At 31.5% G+C, this 26,183-nt stretch overlaps 1 protein-coding gene across 1 annotated transcript in view; it reads right to left on the bottom strand.

The window, feature by feature from the left end:
- The window catches only part of side-V (sidestep V), a 92,536-nt gene that overhangs the window by 2,466 nt on the left and 63,887 nt on the right, over positions 1–26,183 (bottom strand). The window contains exons 9-18 of the mRNA XM_070634431.1: positions 8,874–9,025; positions 8,646–8,799; positions 8,103–8,387; positions 7,781–7,872; positions 7,157–7,598; positions 3,397–3,509; positions 3,221–3,316; positions 3,010–3,094; positions 1,539–1,657; positions 1,171–1,270 (exon numbers count right to left, since the gene is read on the bottom strand). Coding sequence (XP_070490532.1) covers positions 1,171–1,270; positions 1,539–1,657; positions 3,010–3,094; positions 3,221–3,316; positions 3,397–3,509; positions 7,157–7,598; positions 7,781–7,872; positions 8,103–8,387; positions 8,646–8,799; positions 8,874–9,025 — 1,638 coding nt within the window. The remainder of the gene's footprint in view (positions 1–1,170; positions 1,271–1,538; positions 1,658–3,009; positions 3,095–3,220; positions 3,317–3,396; positions 3,510–7,156; positions 7,599–7,780; positions 7,873–8,102; positions 8,388–8,645; positions 8,800–8,873; positions 9,026–26,183) is intronic.

Raw genomic sequence — 26,183 nt, 5'->3', positions numbered from 1 at the left:
TTTTAAAGTTTTTATGCTACTTGAATGCTTGAGTTGAATTTTCTAGCCATTAAGTTCTCAGAGTAAGGAAATGTGAGGTTAATGTAAAGTTGAAGCAATGGAAATGGATTTTTTTTTGAAGTGCTTTACTTTTTCCTCATAATTCATTGATTCCTGACTAACTTAAAATGCACAGAGTTAAATAATCCACCATGATCGGTTGTGATGCTAGCTTCGGACCAGAATGAGAATCTAGTATGCAACTTGCATCTGTCCCATATTGAGTAAATCCTTAGTTATGGAAATAGACTCGTAATTCTAGTTGGAAACTTGAAATACGCGTATTGAGTGCCTAATTATTGGTTTCTGAATCATTTAAGTCTATCCAGATTAATGGCTGCTGTGGCATTCGAGATAATTCTAAATTGGGCATGATGCCGGTTTCTTTTAGCTTGCACTTAATCCAAAGCTGTCAACATGACAACCCCATTTCGGATTATTGGCTTTTGCGTCATTCAAGCTACGACTTTTTTTATTGGAAATTCGTTTAAAGTTGACTCGATTCCATTTTAAATTCGAGTATCTAGCATGACTCAGCCATGCTCGACCGATACCTAACCAGTCTTAAGTTTTCAGACATTAAATGACCTCATGATTCGATTTTCAATATTCCTTTAGTTACTATGGCTATTAAAGGTAAAATACTAGACAATATCCACAGCCTGAATCATCAAAGCCTTCACATTTCATCCATAGTTCAAAGTAATTTCTTTTGCTTCAAAGCTTCCTTTAATTAAAGCATAAAAAACTTTAATAAGTGTACATTTCCTTCCTCAGAGGACACAAGCAAGCAGCTTAAAGAGAACCTTTAGTAGTAACTACATTGTTGATACTCAATCAGGATATTCAAATGAGAATTTGCAAATTACTTTTACATAGCAAATAGTGAGTCAAGGATATACATTCGAAACTACTTTATATGTAAGACTTATATGTAAGAGATTTCTTTAGCATATTTAAAATGTTTTCTAGTCAAAGAGCTTCTACAGAATGGAATGGCATAAATATTCAATTTCTATTCAACATCGTTTCAATTAAGCAGCATTTCCATTTCCATTCGTCCAAATGATGTTCAATAATCTCCTCATTTTTCATTTAAATATATTTTCCAAGAAGTCGAGCTGTACTTACCGATACTGGAGTGACTGCCAAGGTTACGGCTTAATGGCTCCGCGCTACCTTTATCCGGTCCATCATTTGGATCTGTTTCTTTAGGTGTCTTCTTTACATTCTGTTTACAGCATAAAAAAATAATACAATATAAATACTTTTTTGATGGTGATGTTCAAGCGATTTTTATACGTTTTTATGGGAAGCACAAGAAATATGAGAAATGGTTTTGGTTTGAAGGCACACCAAAAAAAAAATTGGGGGAGGATTTAATAAAAAGGGCTCTACGAATTTAATGAAGGAAAAATCTGCTAAAAGCATTACAGCATATATTCATAACACTTTTCAACTGTAAAAATGAGTAAAAAGGGATTAAACAACTCTCTCACCTTATTTTTTATCTTTACAAAAATTACAATGCAGATGGCAATGAGAATTAATGTTACGACGACACCCACAAGAACACCGAGAACGGGTGTTATTTGCACAAGCACAGCTCGCGATGATGCTGCAAAAAAATAAAATTTAAGGAAAGAAAAAATTAATAAAAATTTTAAAATTCTCTTCTCTTCCTGTTGACGATTCTCTTTTTTTTTGTTTGTCAAGGGAAGTTGATAAAAAAAATGATATAAAATTGTGTTTTCCATTTACGACTTTAAAGATGTTTGCAATCGAGGCACGGGGAATAAAATGAAAAAAAGCGAAGGATTCGCATAAAAGTTTGTCTTTTTTTTTTTGAAATATGTTTTTTGGGAAATAAATGTAAGCTGGGGAATTTATGGAGTATGAGAGTCTAGGAGAGATTGTGATGCAGTGAGTACGCATTTTTATGGCTTTTTTGGAATTAATCTTGTTGAAACAAAAGGGATAACTTTAGATTGGGAACCTGGTTTTGAAAATGTACTTAGCAGGCAAATGCCATGCTTTTAAGAGCTGAAACTACACTCTTGAGCATGCTTAATTAGTAGATTAAAGAAGAACAAGCTCTTGACAACATGTTCCTTAATGGTTAGGGTATGTGACTCAAACACTTGAAGGACAGTAGGTACTTTATACTTGAGTTGGCTGGACTGCAATGGAGGCATTTCTTTTGAACTATTTGAAGCCTTGACTCCCTTATTGCTTGTCAATATTGTCAATATTGCTTTGTGCTTCAAAAACGTTCTCTTATTTTTCAGGAAATTACTTCCTGGAGCTACAAAAGCTCCATGATGCAGGACAGTGATGAAAGAATGCTAGCTCAACGAGCGGATAGTGAATTTTTACAAAATTGTTGAAATAGTCAGCAACAGAGTCAGGTGGAAAGCATTTTGTTACAGTTTCTTAAGTAAATAACTTGACTGTTGCACTATAGAGTGTTCCTGCATACATGATGGACTCAACTACCTTTAGAGACACTTGAATATGCCCAGATAAGTCCAGCTTCTTACATAACATAAATACCGAGCCGAAGATTCCTCTCTCAGTATTAAGATTATTAGCCTAGATATACTAAGCCACTCCTCCACTATACTGCACATTAACAACTTAATCAGCTCACTATTCATCACCCTCAGACAAAATAAACCCACAAAAACCTTTTTCTCACTCAAAAATCCACGAAAAAAAGAAGCGAAATTGTGGTTTTCAGATTTATTTCCTATTGTTGGAAGTTTCTATCTCTCTTGAAAATATGATAAATTTGTGCAGTGGTAGATGGAAATAAAATAAAAAAAGAGAATTTTCAGACGAGAAACTTTTCGCAACCGCACATACACACATATATTCACGTTGAAAAATCAGTAAAGTTATTTTTTTTTATCCAGTATGTAGCATACATTTATGTGTAAAGTTCAATTTATGTTGAAAAACCACACTTACCTGTTCTCATAAGTGGTGCTGGCATTGTTTTTACCCGAAGTTGATAAAAGTCTTTACACATTCCTTGCAAATTGTATGGCGTAATCTGTTTCAATCAGTTTTTATGGAAACCAAGGAACGGAATAAGTACAAGGAGAGAAAGGAAGAAAAAAAAACAGAAATTATTTTTTGTGCCCATAATTGAAAAGCTTCTCATAAAATGCTTCATTACCCGCACGATAAGCCTCGAGTCGCTTGGTAGACGAACAAGTTGAAACATTGGCAGATCCGATGAGACGTTGAATATTTTCTCCTTGCCATCGAATACCTTAAGTAAGAATTTTTTTTATAAATATATTGTATATTAAAATTTTGTCGCAAAACTTCATTAGCATAGTCATCAATTACCTCAACGAAAAATGACTGCTTAATGCCACCGTCGTTTCCAGGTATACATGCAAATTGCATGGTATAAGCAGTAGCATTGTATGCTGTACAATTCACTATCGGGTCTGGTAAATCTGAAAAGGGAAAAAAATGGAATTATTATATTAAGGAAGGGTTATGTCATGAAGCTTTATTTTTTTGTGTTCGCGAATATACCACCTTATTCATTTGTAGCACACAAAAAAGGGTCGCCTATACGGAAGTGTTTTTATCATAATTAAATGTTTGAATGATTGGACATGCAGTGATAATGACGAATATTTAAAAAACACATAAACACTTTCCTTTCTTGCTGGATTTAGGGATAAGGGTTGACATATCTAGATGCGGATTTTATGATAAGAAAGGATGTAAAAAATGGACATGGAAGTTGCATTTGTATTAATTTTTTTTGTGTGGTGGATTAAAGCGCTTGATCATTTTATGGAAATAGTCATGTATGGGGTTGATGTCCTTTTTGAATTAAGCTGGATGTTTTGGTAATGTCAAGAGATGGCTGCTCGGTAGACTGTAGAGTATGAACTACTTTTGGGACATGACTCTTGGGAATATCCCTTTTATATACTCTAGTATGACTAGCATATACTGAATGAGAGTGACATGCTGTAGAGCAAACAACAGCATCAAATGGAAAACCTTTGGTTGTGACCTAACCTAGACTATTAAGGCCACATCAATTAAAATAAATCATGTATCAAGGGATAGTCTCGACCATCAAATCCAATTTTTCATCCCATATACCTCGGCTCAAACAACTTGTCAACCATTGACTCAGATAATCAGCTGATCCAACAAGAAATTTTACCAATTCAAGCTCCCATAGCTTCGTCGAAGCACCAAATTGATCATCACACACAACTGACTCAAAGGACACAAAAAAATATGTCAAAAATTGGAGACAGAAAAGGCAGAGAAAGAAAGAAAATTTCAATTTTATCGTCGCAAAAAAAGGAAGAAGAAGAAGAATTTGATTGAGGAGCTTTTTGAAGGGTTGTCGAGTATATGAAACAACACAAGCAAGAAAATCGATCCTATTATATGCTTGATGAAAAGAAAGGCCAAATCGCATAGACATTTGAGATCTGTTGTCCATTCTATCGCACACACAAAAATATTATTTTTTGAGACTTTCATTCCCTTTGTAAAAGCCGCAATTTATTTCTCTCACAAGACTACTCGAAGTTGTGTCCTTTAAAATATATCCCTTATACGTTCCCATGATGTTTTGATAATTTTTAAGAGCATCCAGTGGAAAAAGGGTTGTTGATGCAATTTTCTTAGAAAAAAATTAATATTTTTGTTAGACATGCCAAAAATAATTTTTTGAGGTTATTAAGTTTCTTCTTTTGATTCTGCGAGAAACAGCACAGAAAAATAATATTTCTACGTCTTTGATTTTTGTGGATCTAAATCCTCATTCGGAATATTTTTTTATTGTTAGAAATGACACGTGTATCATAAGAGGCTCACATATTGTGAATAATAAATGAACAGAGCCTTTTTTTGGATGTTGGATTTATGAAATTGCTTGTTGAAATTCATTTGGCATATTGTTCTTTGCCTGGATATGCTACTGAATTGAATTAGAATCTATAGACTCAACTGAACTTTACACAGCATCTCATGCATTGAAATCTAGTCAATCTATATAGAGTAAGTCACATATCCTTCAAAACAGAAATTCAATTCCTATTCAATACTCAAATCCACATCTCAAAAACTTCAAAATTACAATAGCTTCATCATATCCGAGAAATTTAACATTGACAATCGACAAAGTAAATAATACCTAGCTCTCAAGTCTCAAATAATCTCTAAAAGAAGCATGTATAAGTATATCAATCATTGAAGTGATTGATCAAACGTGTAATCCTTACGAAACTCTTTCCAAAACGATAAATACGCATCATTTTTATGTAAATTTTTATTTTTTTGCGAATAAATCGAGACTTAGACATTGTTGTGTGCCTTCACCCCTCATTCTACTTGAAAATTTGAAGGATTATTGAGCTTAGGGTTACAAAGTTTAAAGCATTATCGTAAAACTCTGAAGACGAAGCTTTCATGCCTTTTTTCCACAGAATGTTGTCTTGAACGCAATTTCCTTTGATATTTTTTTCTAAAAGGAAACTATATTAAGGCAGTCTAGAAATAAAAAGATGATTCAGCAATTTTTCTCTCATTTAGCAGGTGCTATAAAAGCCTTAAAAATAACCCTTCATAAAAATCTTCTTTGCATAAAAATAGCAATGACGATGATGGTACTATAAAAACATTATCACACACTTTTCGATTCAGCAAGCAACAGAATTTTAACCATAAATTCATAGAATTAACTTAAAGATTTATTAGCAAATGATGAAGACTGTGGGGTGAGCTTCTTAATACTTTTGAAGCAAGAGTCTTCTTTGATGTAAATGAGAATGACTACTCTGAGTATTATAAGACGGAAAGACTGAGATTAGGAATCTGAAATTTAATGAACAAGCATTGATTCCGAAGTTAAGGATTGACTATACTGTGTGCAAATTAACTTTGCAGATTGATTACAATCAAATCGATTATGTAGCTTGTCCAGAATGTGAAGCGAACTCATGTCCTTACAATTTTCAATGTACATCCACATTGCCACCAAACTTTCGTGAATACTTGACAGAATTCTAACTTAAACAGTTAATCTCCTCATCATCTTTAATATTTCCAATCAATACAGCTTTGAAAACATCCAACACGTCCTCCCCGGAAGATCCCATACAACATTAGCACATGAAATTCTCGGAAACATTCCAAATAATGAAACTACCCGAAAGAAAATTGTTAGATAAAATTTAGAAAGGACACAAAAAACCTCTCAAGAAGTGATCGATGTAAAGCTCATTCCGAAAGCCATAATGGCTTTCATGAACAGCATATATATTATTGTAAATTGCATTTGGGTGCTTCATGGTCCTTTAGTCATATCTTCTTCCATAAACCATTATGTACATGAGTGTACACATTTATGTATCAGCATATGTATATGTATATGGGAGGGAAAAAATGTGAGGCAGGAAGGAAAGAGAATGTGGGCTGTTTATTGTACACATAACGTGCAAAATGTAAAAATCCTTATTATGTGATGGGGAAGAAATGCTTTCCGGTTTGAAGGGATTTAATTAAAGAAGCAATAAGTAGCAGTAATAGCAGCTTGTCATCTCTCATTAATGTGATGTGTTTGTAGATTGTCATAGAAATGACCCAAAATTCCGTAATGAATCTGTACAATGAGAAACTTTATGCCATTCATTCTAATGACGCGATTTTATTTTAGTTTCTGGGGTTGAAAATTGAAGGATATAAAGCTATAACGTCAATAAATACACCCACATTTGATATAGAAGATCTGAATGGAAATTGCTGAGAAACTTTCAGATGCAGATATTTTATGCTTGTGTATTCAACCACAAAGTGAGGAATGTAACAAGCCTTTTAATAGAATATTTGATGCATAACTCAATTTTGGTTAGGAAGAGATGTAAAGCTTTGAAAATTTTCAAAAACATTCCTAAAGCAAGCAAGTCCATCATTTGCTTTCATTATTCATTAATCTACTTATTATGTCAGAATTTAGATCTATGATGACGTCACTTACGATCATCCCATCCCTCAATCAGATAAAACTTTTCCCATTACAATTTCAGCATGTAGCAATCATGAACAAGATGAAGAATTAGACACTCACCTGCTACCATGATATGATATAGACATGGACCACTGGTTCCATATGAATTGTCAGCTGAACAACTGATTGTACCAAATGATGTAAAGTTTTCAACCTTATAGAAATAAATTCCTTGACTAACATGTTGCTGATTTTGATGATGGTGACTTGATGATGATGAATCAATGTTATAAGGTTGACTAATTGAATTTTGATAATTAATATTCTGCTGACCCTGCTGTTGCGGATGATATTTCTTTGAATATGTATATGGACGTTGCGGATGAAGCTCAATGGAATTATAATTATTTTTGGTTTTGTATGATATTGTTTCGATATGTTGCGGTTGATGATGTTCATACTGTTGTAAGTTGTATTGTAGGTCTGGATCGTTGCTATACGATGGTAATTCAATTAAATTGTCGATTGTACTGTTGAATGACCACTTATATTTTAAATTTTTCTATTTTTCCACCATGAATAATATTTAAATGGGATTTTACAGAACGAACGTATGATGATTGTATGTATATTGCGAATGGATAAATGTTTATTGGATATGGAAAAACGAAAGAGAAAAGAAGAGAAAATTTCAATCAATTTGCAATCTTCATACCCATTACAGATGGTTATAACTGTACATACCATTGGATTTGAATCAATATCACAGGTAATGTTTAATGTTTGTTTCAGTGCTGCCCTTATTACTTTGCCCTCGTACTGGCACATTGGGGGATCTATAAATGAGAGAGAGTAAAATTTTTAACATTATGGCCATACACAATTAATGACACTTGATGATAAGATAATGTGCGTCAAATATCATAATTCTCAGCCTTATAAGTGGTAAAAAAGACTATAAAACGCACTCGGGACATCGATCACCACATGGTCACCTTTATCATAATCATCATCATCATCATTCTCCCACAAATCATTATTTTCACATTTTTCAACCGATACTTACATTTAATGTCTAAATATAAATCATTACTACTAACAGAGCCTTGCGCATTTGTCGCACGGCACATGTATTGACCGTGCGTCTGCTTTGAGATGCTTTGAAGAACGAGTGATTGATTTGTAATGATGACACCTCGTGTCGGCTGTAATGGCTTATTGTTATGATACCACTCAATTTTCTTTATCGGTGGATTAGCTTCAAGACGACACTCTAAATACACATCTGTGCCTTTTGCTAAATTTTTAGGATCGAGATTTGATCCTAATGATAATGAGACAATGGGGGCATCTGAATGAAAAAGAGAAAGAAAAGGGATTTTTAAAGATTTGAGGTTATGGGATTAGATAAGGCCAGAGTTGGTGCTTGGGATGCTGTTTGATACCCTAGAAGACACTGCCAAACCTAAATATCTAGTTACTCATCGTGATGGTTTGTCAATTCTACTGTATGAGCTACAGTTCTGCAGCTTAAATCCAAAACTCTAGCTTCACATCCATCCAAGACACCAACTCGACAACTCTGAGCAAAATGTTAATGAAAACTCACGTTTAATGTCTAAAATTCGTGTATCTTTTATCGATAATGTAGGTGCATTATTTTTCTCTTCAACAGGTACAGAACATGCAATGACTTTGCCATTATCCTCTGGTGTTGGCAGATAAACGATATCTGATGTCGTTAAATTACCATTAGCTGATGTCTATTTGTGTTAGAAAATGACATATAAAAAAATATTAGAATAAAAAAAATTGTGACATAATCAATTTATTTTACAGTTTGAGAAGCTCCTTGCATGGCTTGTGTTCCTTTTGTCCACACAATATTTGGAATTGGTCGAGCACCAGCTGTTGAACACGATAAATGGACCTTCACTCCCGACGTCAATGGATGACTTAATCCGTGAATGTATATATACAATGGCGGTACTATAAAGACATAAAAATAAAGTATAAGATGAATAAATCATAGCAGTGAATCAAATTAGATGAAGATGATAAGAAAATTGAAAGATAAATTTATTTAGCTTCTGCTTTTGATATTTCTATATAAAAAAAGACTTTATAAGCCACTATAAGGAAGAAAGGAAAATCAACTTTCTTATTTTTTTCCCATCCATTCATCACTGTATTCGACTTTGATGGGTTTTACATCAGAAGAACGGGAAATGAAAGGCTCTTTTATGTTATCAAGAAGAGCTTATCGAGATAAAGTTGAAGTAATTATCTCGTCTGTTGTCATTATCATTCACGTAAAGTAATTTTAGTTCGGCACTTTATCAAACTTGATTTTCATTCCATTGAAATTCGATGGAATTGAGGAAGGAATAAAATTAATTAAAAAAAAAATATATATCTTCAAAAAAGACATTAGATACGGTTGAATAAATATGTAGATTGTTAACCAGTTAATCATTTACGACACTGGTTCCGACATGTCAGATTAAAAGACATGAAATTGATATTTTTCTTCTTAGAATAATTTAATTTTGACGATTGTTTGAATAATTTGAGCTAGGGTGATACAATTATTCAATGTTTTATTAATTTAGACAACTAGAGGAGTCTAGACTTAGTCTTAGATTTATTCAATGTTTTATTAATTTAGACAACTAGAGGAGTCTAGACTTAGTCTTAGACGAATAACATGCCTCTTTAGATGTTTGTGCTTTTGATATTGTTCTGGCCTTAGTCAACAAATTCAGCAGTATTGTAGATTTATTCAATTTGTTATAGTTGAGGCTATAGAATCGTTGTGAAGTGGAATCTTGAGTGGAACCAGTTGTGGGCAATCTGTGTACAATATTGCAGGAAATAACGTGAGCAAGGCTGACCGCCAAGGTGTGCCGTGAAAAATAAAAGATTGCCCATCACAGATTTAGAGTATTCTGTTACATTTTGGCGACACTCCTTATCTGAGAGGTAATGTTTGGCAGACAGAAGATTCAGTAACAGTCTGGAAGTCTATACCAGATAGCAACTTATCTTAATTTGTCTCTTAATCTTCAACATTCAAGAATGTAATTTTAGGAGCAGTCTAGAAGATTCAATTGCCCAAATTAAGTACAGTATCAATTCTGAGTAACTTCTCATTTGACAAATCAGTACAACAATTAACTTTGGATACAAACAGACCCAAATTGACCAACATAGAACCCACAGTATATCGAGAAGTGTCACAAAATCCAATAAGAATCTGTAATTAAAACATCGAATTACATTCTCGAAAAGTAAAAGGCAGTAACAGCCCTCACCATGTTATCAGTATCAAATTCATTAAATTTTGTTAGAAAACTAATTTAAGATTACAACTGAGTGAACACGAACGAGATGAAAAAAATATAATTAAAAAAATGAAGCGCCTGAAAGAGAGTCAAAGATCAAGAGATCGAGTCGAAAACTAATCTATTAAAGTCTCATCACTATGGCATTAAAAAAAGAACTGAGAAGAAAATGAAAAACAAATAAAGATAGATAATTAAGTCTCGAGACATTTTTTGTGTATTATGAACAAAGATGGAATTTCTCTCTTATAGACTCTTGCCTCTGCATAGGTTTGAATTTCCACTTCTCATTCTAGCAAATATTTTAACAGTTTTAATGCATTCTACTTCTTTGTTCCGTATGATTTCAACAATAAATTCTCTTTTTATTCGACAACATAATTTTTCTTCATTTCAACCTACAAATATAATAGGAGAAATAAAAGAAATGCATATAAAATATTGCAGGCACTGAAAAATAATAAAAAAAAGTTCTCTTTGATACTGTTTCAGTTTCTTAGCGACACAAATTTTTCAAAAGATGAAGAAATGAAAAAGTTTCAGATTGTCTGTATTTTGGAGCGGAAATTTGAATTGAATTGTTTAATCACATTTTGGAAGTACCGAGTTGTATACTATCTTGGATGGATATTTTGATGGCTTTAGAGAATCTATTCTTTATTATTCCAAATCTCTAGGATAGGGCATCCTTAGGAGAGTAGGGGGTACGTCAATCCATATAAAAAAATACATCTCCCTCCCTTCCGGGTTGGCTACGCCGTTGCTCTAGGATCGAGAATATAGGATCGAGAATATAGAATCTCATAATCTAGTACAGTGTTGCACAACCTAAGTGTCAAGTCATACTAAAGAACCGCATTCAATTCCTCGAAACCATATGAAATTCATCCCATTTGTACAATGTACCCTATGTACCAAGAAGTACCCACCTCTACTCTAGTAAAGCAAGTGCAAAAGTCAAAAAGCAACGACAGAAACGTAAAAAAGGTTCAAATAACTTTTATGCTATTGAACACAAAATTGACATTTAATTAGTTCAATAACATCTCAAAATATGAAGAGATTCAAACCCACGCACCAATCAAATCAATTTCTAATTTACACAACCTTACAAAAAAAAGTTCAGGAAGTTATTGAACTTCCTACTTCGATGACAAACTTTCATATTTTCCTCGGAATTATTTAACACAAGTTTTCAATTTGATTCTTGTACCATAGTTACTTATATTTCCGCCATTATCCACGAGTGATGATGGTTCTCAAGGAAATATGTAAAAGCAATTGTTGCTGACAAACGTGTGGATCTAAAATTATAAGTAAATTTCAGCCCACGAGTGGATGACATGAGTTATTGCCTAGGTAGCATAAATTGTTGGTACGTTGAACCATTTTCAATTGTTTAGGCGTTGCTTAATGAGCAACTATAAATTTAACTGTGGTAAATGTTAAAATTATTAATTATTTTATACCCTAGTTGGAGGGCTTACAAGGTGACTTTAAGGATTCCAAAAATAATTTCAGCCTAAAATTTAAATTCAAGCATGTATAATGCGAATTGTACATGAATGAACAATATTTTACCCATTTAAAAATACCATCAATCATCAGTATGATTCAATTAGTATTCAAAAATTTATATTTTATGTGACGTGAAAGCTCATAAATATGCATGTAGAAGCAGCTACTGTTTATATTCATATTAATGAAGACCATTGTTGAGCATAAATTTTCATAAAATGCGCCCACACCTTAGGCACATAACAAATTTTTAAACTCTCTATATCTCTCTATTGTCGGATGCTGTTTCAGGTCTTATTCTCCTCATTATTTTATTTTGGATCAAAATTAGTTTTTTAAAAAAACAACAACAACAATCTAAGGTCACATAAAAAAGTATAATTAAATATTATTGTCAGTATATTCAGGCCCTCGGTATTTATTTTATTTTATTATTGTCACTTCCATGCACCCCAAAAAATAAGAACAGAACAGCGGCGACAATAAAAATAGAATTTCATTTGAAATCAAAATACGGAAGATTTTCCTATTTTTGTATATATCTCTTCTGTTTTCTTTTGTGGTATGAAACATAAAAACTGAAAATTATACAAAAGTGGGCATGTTATTGCGACAGCATATACATGTATACATTAGATAGGGCAATTTTTAGTCTAAATAAAATTAAATATTATTTTTGTTTTTTCCTGTCCGACTTTTGTCTCTATTGTTAGTCTCAGCGTATATGGATGCGTTATTCTATGGTTTTTCGGGTATGAACGATATTAAAAAAGTTCTGTTTTCGATGTGTTGTATGTGATAATGGAAGGAGGAAGAGAATAGAACGAGGAATTTATTAGCAACATAATTTATAATTAATTTGCCTTCATGTTTTCGAGAATTTTTATTCAATTTTTCAGAGTTGGAACTAGTTAGAGAGTTATAAATCAGATTTATGAAGGTCATATTGGCACTTTAGATCTCTAGAATCAATTAACACTTTCCAATTAGTAAAGAAAATTGGTTTTTGAAAGTGACTTGTTTACATTCTCATATGGAGATTTTGAACTTTGATTTCAGCTTCATTTCATGTTTAATGGTTGTTTTGTTGATAGTTATGGATGAAATAGAAGTGAGCAAAGGATTTATGTACACATTTATCATTCCATCAGACTTTCTGAGTGAATAATGTGTGTTTTTTCGAAATTTGAATATTTGTAAACAAAAAAATTGCGCGGGAAAATTCAAAAATCAATATAGTAATGGATATTCCTTTAAAATCTTTAATAGAACTTTAATATAGGTCAGTGACTATTGGTAAATTGTCTTTAAAACTAAATGTTAACATTATTCAATCCATTGACTCCAAATTACGCAAGGCAAATCACAAATTTCCTATCTTTATGCCTAATTAACATTTATTTCCCAACCCTGACTCACTATATTCATAGGGACACAAAAACTTTCTCTGTCATAGCATCAACAAATATTCTTTTTAATACAGCAGCGCATCGAAGCATTCCTTTTCATATAAGGAACAAATTACTTTTCCCTGTGCGACACATAAATTCCTTAAATTTTTTCTCCTACAGAGGATATTTTTTATTGCTTCAATATGAACAGTAAAAACAAGCTAGTAACTTCTATATGCCAAAAGTTTTCATCTAAATTAAAGAAGAATTAAGTGGTACAAATATGAGATTAAATATTGAATTTATTGCAATATTTTTGTTATTTTCGTGTTTATTAAAATGTTCCAGAAGAGACTGTTGAACATATAAATGAATGACTCAGCTAATAAAATTACAAAATGAGTTACTATTTGGAAAATGTGGGCGAATTCGTAGACAAGAAAAGTTTTATGAAAATTTAATTAAAATCAAATTAATTGGGTACTGCTCAAAGTAAAAAAATATATAATTTCGAAGAGTTTTGAGTAGTTTTTTATGAATTTTTCAGATGCTTGTGACTTTGATTATACTGGAAAAAAGAAGTTGATGAAAAACTTTTTTTCATGATGGCTGAAAAGCAGTCCAAATATTTAATTTGAAAGTCATTGAATTTGAAGATTATTTAATGGGGAAAGGCTGTCTCTTAGGGAATTCATTTGAGTATTTTATGCCGTAATTTATTCATACTGGTAGTACATCAAAGCATTATGAACGGTTCATGAATTTAAAATGTCGGAAAATAGTGCCCAGGCCGACATGACTCTCAACTTCCACGCTAAACTGAGGACACTGTTTTAAACTTTTTATGCCGTTATTAAACTCAGTAGATCTACAGTTCTTAGTAAGAGGAATTTCCTAGTCGCACTTACTTATACTCAATTTCCTTCAAAAATCTACCTAATACGAGGACGGCCAAAGAATTATTGGAAAGAGGCTTTTGATAGAGAGTAGCATTTGCTATTGGTAATTGGCAAAGGGCAGCCAGTGATAGAGCCAGTTTCAGATGCTAATTAATAGAAACTATGGATCATTGCTGATGTGTACGGCCAACAAAGTAAGTAAATTGCAAAAAATCCAATAGAAACCCTGTAATTAAGTCTCAAAAGGCAACATCTAATGAATATTAAAGTCAATACTGTAATATGATTATTTTTCTACTAATGATGAAGAACTTCAAAGGTAATTAAGGTAATTGGCTGTTACACGTGGTTTAAAATCTTTCATCGACCTCTTAACTTAAAAAAATCTCCTCTTAATCTACAATAAATTGACTGAACAAGTCATAAAAATATCCATAAACAAAAGGAAAACTCTTTCAACTTTTTCCTCAGTATCAACAGAGAACTGCCCCACATTCAACTTGTGAGTTCTAGTTTATTCTTTGTTTACAGTATAATATGTATCGGAAGTTGGTGCTTTTACGTCATTGCATGTGCAATATATACAGTATTTTTCATTATACACAAAAATACTTCGGCGCATAAAGTAAGGAAAATTTCTTATATGCTCATAATTTTGTACTATTTTTATTGCCATGCATTCATGAATACATTCTAGGCTTGGAAATTCATTATCTTAATTAGATGACTTGGTAATATGGTTTGGTGGGATGTATAGATGACTAGTAATTGAATGAGAAAATAAAATGTAATATAATTGCCCCATTAATGTAAATATTCTTGTATACTCAATAAGGAAATTCATAGTCATTTATTACTTTATACAATTTGCAACGGCAATAATGCTCGTTCCATTCCGCAAAGGAATTAAATTTTTTTGTGTACTCAAAAAAAATATGAAACTCAAATAAAAACTGATAAGAAAGTTTGAGGCATGAATCAAGTAAAATTTTCAATTTGCCATTTCCGTCATAAGAAGAAATAAGTGGATAAGCCTAGCATATCCATTAAATTGTATACATAAATAAAGAATACACCAATTTACGGAGACGTACCGAAGATAAGAGAAACTTTTTAATTTAAATACTTTCTTCTCAAACTCAATTGATACACACAAAAAAAGTACATTGAGCCATAGACATACACAGCAAGAATTTCTGTGTTTATTTTTCAAGAACTGCCTCAGTATCGTTTTTTTATTGAAATTAAGAAGAGAATTGAGGAACAAAAATTTCCTTTTCACAAAACACACTCGTTTTTTGTGTTATTTCTATTCATGTCGTTTTGTTTGTCGTTTGGAAATTCAGCATGAAAAGTTTGAAAGAGAATGGAGAAATATAATCATTTTTTGTAGGACTTACTGACTATTTATAGAGTTCACTTTTCATTAATTTCTATTATTTTCTATTTCTTTAGGTTAGTTTGGTGTTATTGAATAGGAAAATTTATTGTTTATGATTGTTCTAGGGAAATTAGAATGCATGGTTTGAGGGGAATTGGAGATTGATGTGAAGTTGGCGCACAGTTTTGGCGGGAAAATATTGTTTTCAATCAATTTTGTCAAAATTTTCAATTTAATAGGATATTGTGAGTATAAATTGCTAAGTTTAAGCTAGAAAAGCAATTCCTGTTGATCTGCCTAGCCAAAAACAGTTCAACAGACCAAAAACCACAACAAAACTCTTTAAATTCCTTTCCAAAAATTCCAGTTCAAATCGAAATCATTGCAGACTCCCCGAATTGACCATAAACTCTAAACATTCAATAAAAACAAGCTAAAAACCATTAAACTAGCAACTGTCGTTGACGACTGAGTGAGAATTGTAGAGAAAAAAAATTGTGAAGTAAGGTTAGGAACATGAAGATTGTTATCAAACGAAAATGGGTTTAGTTTTTCTATTTTTCACTTCCCGATGAGAATTAAATTACAATAAACTAATACTATGTTACGAAAAAAACAACGATACCAGACTTTAGTGGCCAATGCGACGTGAGTGGACGATAATATCACCAAATAAAATTCCTATTGTTTTACATATTCGTGAAATTTTCTGCCTTTTTTTCGTATAAATATAAATTTATATTACGCGAGTCGATTCAGCTATTACCATTTTACATACATATTGTGATCACATGTAATATAATTCTAATTAATTACATTAAATGTATGTTTATATATGTATGTAGATGAGGAAGTGTGGGAGCAATATCATGATATGGTTAATTGATATTAAATGACTCGTGATCCCTTTAACAACGTTAATCTCATACAGATCTCACTCTCATTTGGTATTTCCTTCATTCCCTTTTATTTTTTTCGATCGTTTTATTTTTGGCCACAAGCATTTCTCCTTTAGTGTATTGTAATAACAATTATAATGGCTTTGATAGCTCGAGATAACATGTGATATACAATTTATTCGATAAATGCTTTGAAGTTTGCTCGAATTTTCTCGCCTTAGCTAGACTTATTCATGATTTATTCATACTGATAGCTCTTCAGCTATTGTGAGTTCTTATTTTTTCAATTTCGAATATCTAATTTGTGAATCTCAAAATATGTAAAACTTGAAGCCTTAATTTCGAATATCGAATCTAACTTTGCGAATTTTGAATTTTGAATTTCGATTCTTGAATTTTGACTCATAAATCTTAAACTATCGAATTTTCGAATTTCGAATATCTAATTTCGAATTTCGAAAATCGAAAATTTTAAACTTCAGTTTTGAATTTCAAAAATTGAAGTTTTTAAAACTTCAGTTTTGAATTTTGAATTTCGAAATTCGAGTTTTGTGAAACTTCAATTTCGAATTTTTTAATTTCGAAAATCGAATTTTTCAAAACTTCAGTTTCGAATTTTCAGAATCTAAAATCAGAAGTCAGATCAGAACCAAACGCAACATTTCTCGCCCATTAAATTATGTGTCTGTAATAAATTGAATAAAATTGACTACTAAATGCTCCAAAATTTATATGCCATTAGGAGTGAAAGTCATTATTTGATAAGAAGTCGGCGCGAAATATGCTTAATGACCTTGTGATTTATTGACGTTCGCGTCCGTCTTGTGAGAAAAAAAAAAACATTCAGCTTGCCCTCTCGCATGTATAAAAAAACTTTGTTGATTTATCTCAAGCATTATTGAACTAAATCTATTTATATTTTAATCACATTACTTTACAATTCTCTTTTCAGTCTCGCTTTTTTTATATTCTCATTTTTTCTTTTAATTCTTCATTGCATTGAAAAGGTCACATTTGAAAGCCATGGCATCAATAAAATGAATTAAAACGATCCAATTGAATTCATCGCAATCATCATTCGCATGAAATGGCTCTTAATTTAATTAATATGCGAATGTGAATTAAAAATAAATGTGCGATAGTATGTTTATGAGGTCATGAAGTGTTTTGAAGAAATATGCAAATGCTTTAGAACTTTTTGATCATAAAAAGCAAGGCATAAAGTGCGCGGCATAATGGGGCATTATGGTATATTTATGTGTCGGCTTTATTCCTTGAAATAATTTGATACACATTTGTTCTTTAATAATGACGTAATTATATGGTGGAAATTAGAAAATGCAAGTATGCCTCGCAATACTGAAGTGTGATTAAGGCGCATTTGGTGTGTCTTACTTGAAATATTGTAGAAATAAATCATGAATATGGAAATATTGAAGATTAATTTAAATTTATGGAAAAATGGAAAAATTATTTCAGTCCCCAATCAAGCTATTGACCATATGTGCTACATCGAACATTCTGCGACAATTTTAAAGGCAACATTTAATAAAAATCATGAATATATTCCAAGCTGTATAAATAGTCAAATATCAACTCAATCTTGCCAACAAAATGTTTAGAATAAACACTTCCACAGCACAGCTTGCAAATCTTTCAGAAATGTATCAAATTACACTCGAATGATTTCACAATTTTTAATTTCAAATTAACAAATCACAAAAAAAAAGAATTTTTTTCATCAAGTAGAGTGGAAAACTTTTTTCTTCAATAAATTAAACATTGGATTACGTCAAACATAAATTTACTGATTCGAAATGAATGTTTCATTTCTAATCCAAAAACCCATTAAATTTTTAATGCTACTCCCCGCAAATGACATTTTTTCCTCTTGACTTTAAATAATGTGTATTAAAAAATTTATTTATGGATAATGATGGAGTTTTATGTTTTGCTTTTGGGGTTTTTTCTTGGGATTTTAGAACATAAACATTGGGATAAATTGTTTCTTACAAATTGGCAATATCATTGACTGAAAGTGACAGCGGCTAGATGGTTTTTGGAATGCTGTTGATGATGTTGTTGCTATAAACTGGCATTTTATAAACACATCTGCTTGCTTTTACTACTTAAAGAGTTGGCTGTGTCCATTTTGTCGAAAAAACTACTTTCTTTATTATCAGTATTTTGTACAATGAGCAAACTTTCTTTTTGGCGTTTTCTTCTTTTTTGATAATTTTGTGTTCTTTCATAAAATTCAATGTTTTGATACTGTACAAGATTCTGTGCAGCCTATCGGTATAGATTAGATCTTCAAACTTATGCCAAGCTGCTTTTTATCAAACTTCATTAGGTTCAAATATTTGATTTCAAATTTAACTGTCAATTTAAATGTCTATTAAGTTCAAATTTAATTAGGTTCAAATTTTGAATTTTAATCTGAATTTCAATTAAATTCAAATTTTGATTTTCAGTTTGAATTTAAATAAAATCAAGTTCAACTTTTGAATTTTAATTCAAATTTTGAATTTTGATTTGAATTTTGATTAAGTTCAAAAATAGAACTTCAATTTGATTTTCTACTAAATTCAAATTTTGAACTTCAATTTGAATTTAAAATCTTCCGTTATATTTCAAATTCTAAATTGCCGTTAATTCTCTTTCCCTAATAACTCAATTACCATCAAAGATTGCAATAACTATGCCAAGTCACGTTCTGTTCACAAAATTCATGAGTAAAAGCTAAGCAATTACACTTCAAATTGCACATTCATAAATGAATTTCACCTAGTTCACTAATATTAATTAACAGTGTTATTACAAAACTAATTTATTTAACCCTGAGAAGAAGAAATTTTCTGGAAGTAAATTAAACACAACCTTTTCATCCTGTCAAACATTCATAAAGAGTAATTTGTAAGTAAAGCAAAACTTCTATTTAGTTATTGCAAGGAATTATGAAAAGCTTTTGTGATAAGCGCAAAAAGAGGAGGAAAAACTTTTCTGCCAACTAATTAAATTCCATACGTTGTTGCTACAACATAAATCATTCCTTTACGTGCGTTTTCAAAAACAATATTTGCCCGCACGCGATTCAACTCTTAAGTGAAAATAAAATTATGTACGTTTTGGTTAAATTTTATGTGTATTTATCCATATACAGTATACCATGTGCCATAACATAAATGCGTTTCAATTGAAACTAAATGATTTTTTTGTTATTGGTTTATTTCATGTTCTAATGATGCTCATTAGCGTGGCTGATGATATTCAATTAATTATTTGTTCTCGACTCGACTCTCGTCCGAAGAGCAGCACTTCATGTGAGAATGAACATTAAAGATCTTGTTTTCATTATCATAATGACTAGAAATTGATTTTACCAGAACCACGAGGGGATGATTAATGATGAATCAGGGAATATCTTTCTCCTATAGCCTTAAACTAAGCTTAACTTAAGAAATTATTTGTTTTGTATTTATCAGAATTAATGAAGTCTGCGCGAGCATTCGTCAACCCAAAAATTATAAGCCGACTTTAATCGTGGATTCAAAAAATAAATTAAAAAAATTTTTAAAACCTATTTTAATCCCTTGATATTTATTGGAGGTCTTTTAACACATTTTTACTGATTTTATCGTCGTCTTTAAGCATTTAAAATTCATTTCATTGTTGAACACATCATAAGCTGCTCATTTAAAAATATACTAAACATCGGATGAACTCCGTTTATCTTGATGAAACCGCAACAGCAGCACACTAAACAGCATTAAGTTTCATTCACCAAAAAAATAATATATGGATCGTATATTCGGTATGTTGTTAATAAAAGCGAATTACAAATTATTATGATTACCGCACATTTTTCAACAGAACGACGGCGAAATTCACTTAAAAATTCTTTATTTTGGCAACTCACGAAGAAGAAGGAACAAACGAGGAAGGAGGAGGAGATTCTTTATGGGGTGCGCTTTGCATCATGTATATACTTTTATTAATTACAATTCATAACTCATATCGCCACCGTCGAATTAAAAATATAAAAATAAAATTGTATGGAGAGGAGCAGTAGTTTGATTAAAGTATGGAATGCAGGTAAGATGTGGGAATGGAGCGTGTTTATGGGATATTGGTGAATGACTGACTTAGACCATAATCTAGGCTCTATAGCAATTGCAAAGTGGTTTTCTAGGGTTTATTCAAAATTGTAGGTCTTCAGACATAAAACGCAACCTGCAGTCTTGAATAATCTATAAAGTACAACCCAAAACTGCTTGTCCGTGCATCAAAAATACAGAAAATGCAGACTTGATGTTACTAGCCAAATCCTGTAGTTTTTACGGTAAGTTAAGAGATTTTAGTTCTTGTCAGGGCATTCTCAGGTCCTGAGATCAACTTGGGGTCAACGCCACACCGTAGTTATTTACCCACTCTAACTTATCTTACGGATTCTATATCTTTCGAAATTCATTTCTGAATGTCTATTTTCATTCCTTACACTTAGGACCTTAGTTAAATAAGCTAACAGTTGACTAAGATGACTGGAAGATGACTTAGCTCAGAAAATCCCGTTCTTTATTGGATCCCATTGAATAATTGATTTCCATAAATCTACTAACTATGCACCCATACCGACAAAATAACTTTAAATCTCCAAATATCCTCCAAAATATAAGCTAAATCACTAAGAACCAAATAACATATAGCCAGCCAGAAAATTCATATTAATTATCGCTGCATGCTGTTGTTATTGTTTATGCTGACTTATTCACTCATAAATTATATTCCATTTTTTTTGAAACAAAACCCGATAATATATAAATTTTATAGAATTATATTGAAAAGAGTTAGTGTGAGGGAAATAAAATTTATGATTTTCAAGTAATACAAAGCAAACATAGAGCTAAAGACTGCCATTTTTTTTTTGTGTGTGATAAATTTATGACATTATTTTATGTAGCATGAAAGAACGTTCTCATTTCTTTTCTGTAGAACATTTATAATTATAGTAAATTATTGACCCACTTCTGAGGCCAAATTAACCGCAATGTATTAATTGTCATACGACGGTCAATAGCTACATTTTCATCATTTTTTTTTTCGCTAGCCAAATTCACAATTCATAAAAAAAAGAAAAATTGCTCGTTAACGGATGTTGAAAATAAATTTCCAATATATACTTCATTGTACAGCACATGATGCTGTATTGTATCGTATGTATTCATTATACAGTTTTCGCTTCTGCTGTTTACAGAAATTATTCAACAAATATTGATTTATGAAAGTTGAAACATACTATGAATGCATTCAGTCGCAGATTTATTGGCGAATTGATCAATCTACAGCGAGCAGCAAGCAGCAGATGAGAGGAAAGTGTATTTCTTTTTAAAAAAATATCATTTTTTTTGCTGTGTGTTACTACACTTGGTGTGCCTGGCAGGGTAAATAAATATATGAGCTGAAAATGTATTATGTTTGCATGTGGGCTAGTGGGCTTGTGTAGGCTATTTATTGTGGATTTCGTTAGAGATTTACTGAAATATAAATGTTTGAATTTTTTTTTTTATGTCGATTGCTATTCGCACTTTAATGCGTTGGATGTAAGGGATGATATTTGAATGAGCTTGGAATTATGATATTTTTTTTTGAGAATTGCAGTTTGTTAAGGAGATTATGTAGGTTGGAAATCGGTAAAAGCGGTCATTTTAGAGTTTTGTCAGGTTCTATATTTAGAAGGAATTTTGGCATGCCAATGAATGTCATAAAGGTATGTAGGTGAATAATCTGACTTTGGATCGTCAAGGTATTGGTATTTATGCTTGAATACCACCCAGCCAATGTCATGCTGAATTATGAATTTTTGTATCCCATTCGGAAATAAACTTTATCAGTTTCAGTTAGGAATCGAGCGTAAATTCTTAATACATACTGAAAATGCGGCTTCAGACCTGTTTTTCTCTAGTCCTAGACCAGATTCAATGAAATTCGTCCTCTGGTTAAAGGCAAATCGACCTTGGTTCAAATTTTCGGTCATTCCTCGCCGACTTGACTCTAGTCTGATAATTTGATCGAATCTGGTCTGTGGCCAAAGTCAATTCGACCTGGTGTTGGATTTTTTGTCATTTCTACGTCGATTTGATTCTAGTCTGAGAATTGCATCGAGTTTGGCCTGAACCAAGAGTCATGCTCATGCTGGATTGAGGCTGAATTGTCGGTCATTCCCAGAAAATTACGTTAAAACTAATTAAAAGCTAGTTAAAGTCTAGTTCTAACAAGTTTTTGCTCACTCGGGTATTAATTAAAATGAATGATTAAGAAAGGTGTTAGGTAACATGATTAGTTCTTATTCATGATTTGAATCAAAAGATCTAGCCAAAGTCCGCAATCATTAAACTCCCATTAGTCCAGCTGTACATGTAGCTCACAGCAATAGAACTTGAACTTTTTTATTTAAGTTCCTGCAACTAATTTAATAACTTTAGGAAATCGCTTCGAGCCAACATTTGAGTAAATAAATTTCAAACTTTTCCAATATTGAAATAAAATGAAAACAAACTTTACGTGGTTGTCACGCATTGCAGTGAGAGAAATTCCTTCTCATTTTAAATTTGCATGTGTGGATTCAGCATTTATTAAATAATTATTTTTCAACATATCGATGATATACAATGTTTTAACATTATTATTTATTAATATTGAATGGAAATGAGACGAGAAATATAAACAATTTATTCATTTTTATTCCTCTGTTCCATACTTCCTCCATCCAAAAAAAAATGTCGATATAAATGTCAGAATTATTAAGAATTATAACATACAATTGAACATCATATATGTATGCATGAGAACTACATGTGTATATTAAAAATCAACATAATCATCATTTCATTTATAAAAAAATTACATTTTTGACTCAACCAGACGTGCAGAATATGAAATAAATACAGAAAAAAGGAATTGCATTTATGGCACCAATTAAATATTAATTTTATACAATTTTTATTTAAATGATAATTAAATGGTTGAACGCTTTCAGTAAATTGAGAAATTTTTACACACAAAAAAAGCAAAAGAGTGGAATTAATTTTTGCAAAAATTCTGTGCTGAGTTCCATCCATGAGTGTTTTTCAGAGTGTCGTTTTTAATTATTCGTATGGAATTTATAACAATTTTATTTTTTCGATTATTTCATGTCGAAATATTCATTTTAATTTTCAATTCCATCAGTTTAATGAATTCTCAAGAATCACAATGACTGGTGGTACTTTGAACTGTTGGCAGCTCGTCTGAATTTTTATTTTCATATTGTATGGCTTGTATAATGTATTTTAATATTTAATTAACTCAATAATGCGTTTTTTGGTTTCTCATCTTTTTGTATGATTGGAAAGGTTAATGGACGAAATTTGTTTGGAATGTTGTAAAGTTGATGATTGGGGATTGAAGGGATATATGGATGGATTTGAGGAATGTTAATTCGAAAATCACAGATTGAAGAGATTTGGCATTATATTGGCAACAAGCAATTGTTAAGTTGCTATTTGAACAGACAAAGAGTATGCTTATGAGTATATTGCTCATTTAGGTGAGTATGCAGATTGTCTGCCAGGGGGTACAAATCAGGATTTAACGGTAAAACTGTTCCTAGACTGTAGCCAACTCTTGAATGAAATCATATTATACGTATCAAAGCTATTTCAGTGTGCCTCAGCACACAGTTTGCCCACCACTGCAATAAACAGTTCAATACCCCAATCACAAAGCATCCCAAAATCAAAACTTTGTTTAATTAAAGCAAATTGTCACTAAATAATCAAACTAAAATGCATACCCATCCGAAAAATTAAATTTCTGAATATCAAGTCACCAACCTCCCCATAAAAGCACTCAAAACAATCTCAATATTTATAATTTCAATTAAATTCTGTCTTCTCAAATATTTCTCATGTTTATATTTGCACATATGTCTCATTTATTAAATATGTTTCGTCTCCTTAAGCATGAAAACAAAATAAGCATGGCATAACTTGTAAAAATATTTATTCAAGAAGTGCCTCGTGCTCGACAAAAACTAATTTAATGGAATATACAGCAAAAAAGCCTTCCAACCAAAAGTATCTCAATAATTAATGAAATTCTATAAATTTAATCAATCACAATAGGTTTCATGTTTCACAAAATTTAATTAATTAATTTTCACAACAATTTCCTATCGTCTTCAAAATTGGTTGGCATCTACCTTTGATGGAATAATATTGTCAAGGAACACTCAAAACATTTTTCGGTTTTCTTTAAGATTCTTGAATTTATTGGCATAAGACATAAAAAAAAATTTTCGTTTCGGTTCAATGATCTGTTGATAAAAGAAATTTCTTTTCATGCTTCCAATTTTAATTTCCAATTAAAATATCATTCAATGGCAAAAATTCTCAGTGCTTTAAAGCAGTTTTCAATGAAAAGGGTGAGGCAATGTATTCATTTTTTTACGTCTGACTAACTTTTTAGATAATTTGTGGTTTAAAGATGAGGATGGAATTAGAGAAATTTGCTGTATGAGCTGTTTATCATCTTGATGAGCAGCACAATGCAATTTAATTGGTTTATTAACATTGAATGGATTTATTCAAGATGCAAAATTGGATTTAAATTGGTTTTTTGTTTCAAATTAATGTAATTTGGGGATATTAGCTTAGTATGAATGCACTTTAATGTTTTAAATTTAATGTGAATGCGCCTGAACATTTTGAACTTAATGTGAATGCACCTGAATCAATTGAAATTAATCTAAAGACACCTAAAAATTTTGAAATTAATGTAAAGACACCTGAACATTTTGAACTCAGTGTCAATCCATCCGAATTTATTGAACTTCATGTAAAGACACCTTAACATAGTGTTGAGACACCTTAACTTAGTGTAGAAGCATCTGAATAATTTGATCTTAGTGTGAATGCCCTTAATTTTTGAACTTTAACCTTAATTCCTTGAAGATAGCACAAAAATGCACTCAATCTACCCAACCCAGCTGACTTTTCCTACCGTACTTTTGTTTTGTCTCTGTAGGATGATAAAAAAGAATTCCCATCGATGAAAAAAACCAGATTTGTTTCTCCTCGCTTTTTCTTGTAATCCAATCCGTTCTCTTTGATCTCGTTTGAGATTAAAAGAGTGTGTATATTTAGATTCGTATTTATTTCTGCCGACAGGTGTTAGACTACATTCGTATCGGTTACCATTCGTCTCGCGGTATGATAAATTCACACAAATATTTAATTTAATAACTTTCATTCATAAAAAAAATATATATTGAAATGTTTTAAAACATTCTGTCATTTGCATTTGGTATAACATGAAGCAGGAGCTGCTTAACTTTTGTTATTTGGAGCCAAACATTCCAGAAGCAAAATGATTCGAGTTTCAATTTGAAAAAGGTAATTCAAGGTATGTGAAGGTTGAGTTAGCATGAAAACTATTCCAGACGTTGAAAAATGTTCAGCACAACTACTCAAAAGGACAAAAGCATTCAGCATATTTTGAAATTTTTCACAAAATAAAACATGAAATTGTTGACAATTCTTTCTTGTTGTTATATTCGAATAAAGCTTTTAAAACATCAATTTAAGTGACGTGTATATATTTTATGCTATAGTAACAAGGCACTGTTGACAGCAATTCTCTCTTTTTTTCATTTTGCAAAAAATTTAATTTGCTTCAG

The sequence above is a fragment of the Chironomus tepperi genome, unplaced genomic scaffold (assembly GCF_022539635.2).
Source record: "Chironomus tepperi strain 1889 unplaced genomic scaffold, CSIRO-AGI_Ctep_v1 contig_85, whole genome shotgun sequence".
NCBI lineage: Eukaryota > Metazoa > Arthropoda > Insecta > Diptera > Chironomidae > Chironomus > Chironomus tepperi.
The sequence above is the reverse complement of the archived record's forward strand: the minus strand, read 5'-3'. Positions and strand labels throughout refer to the sequence as shown.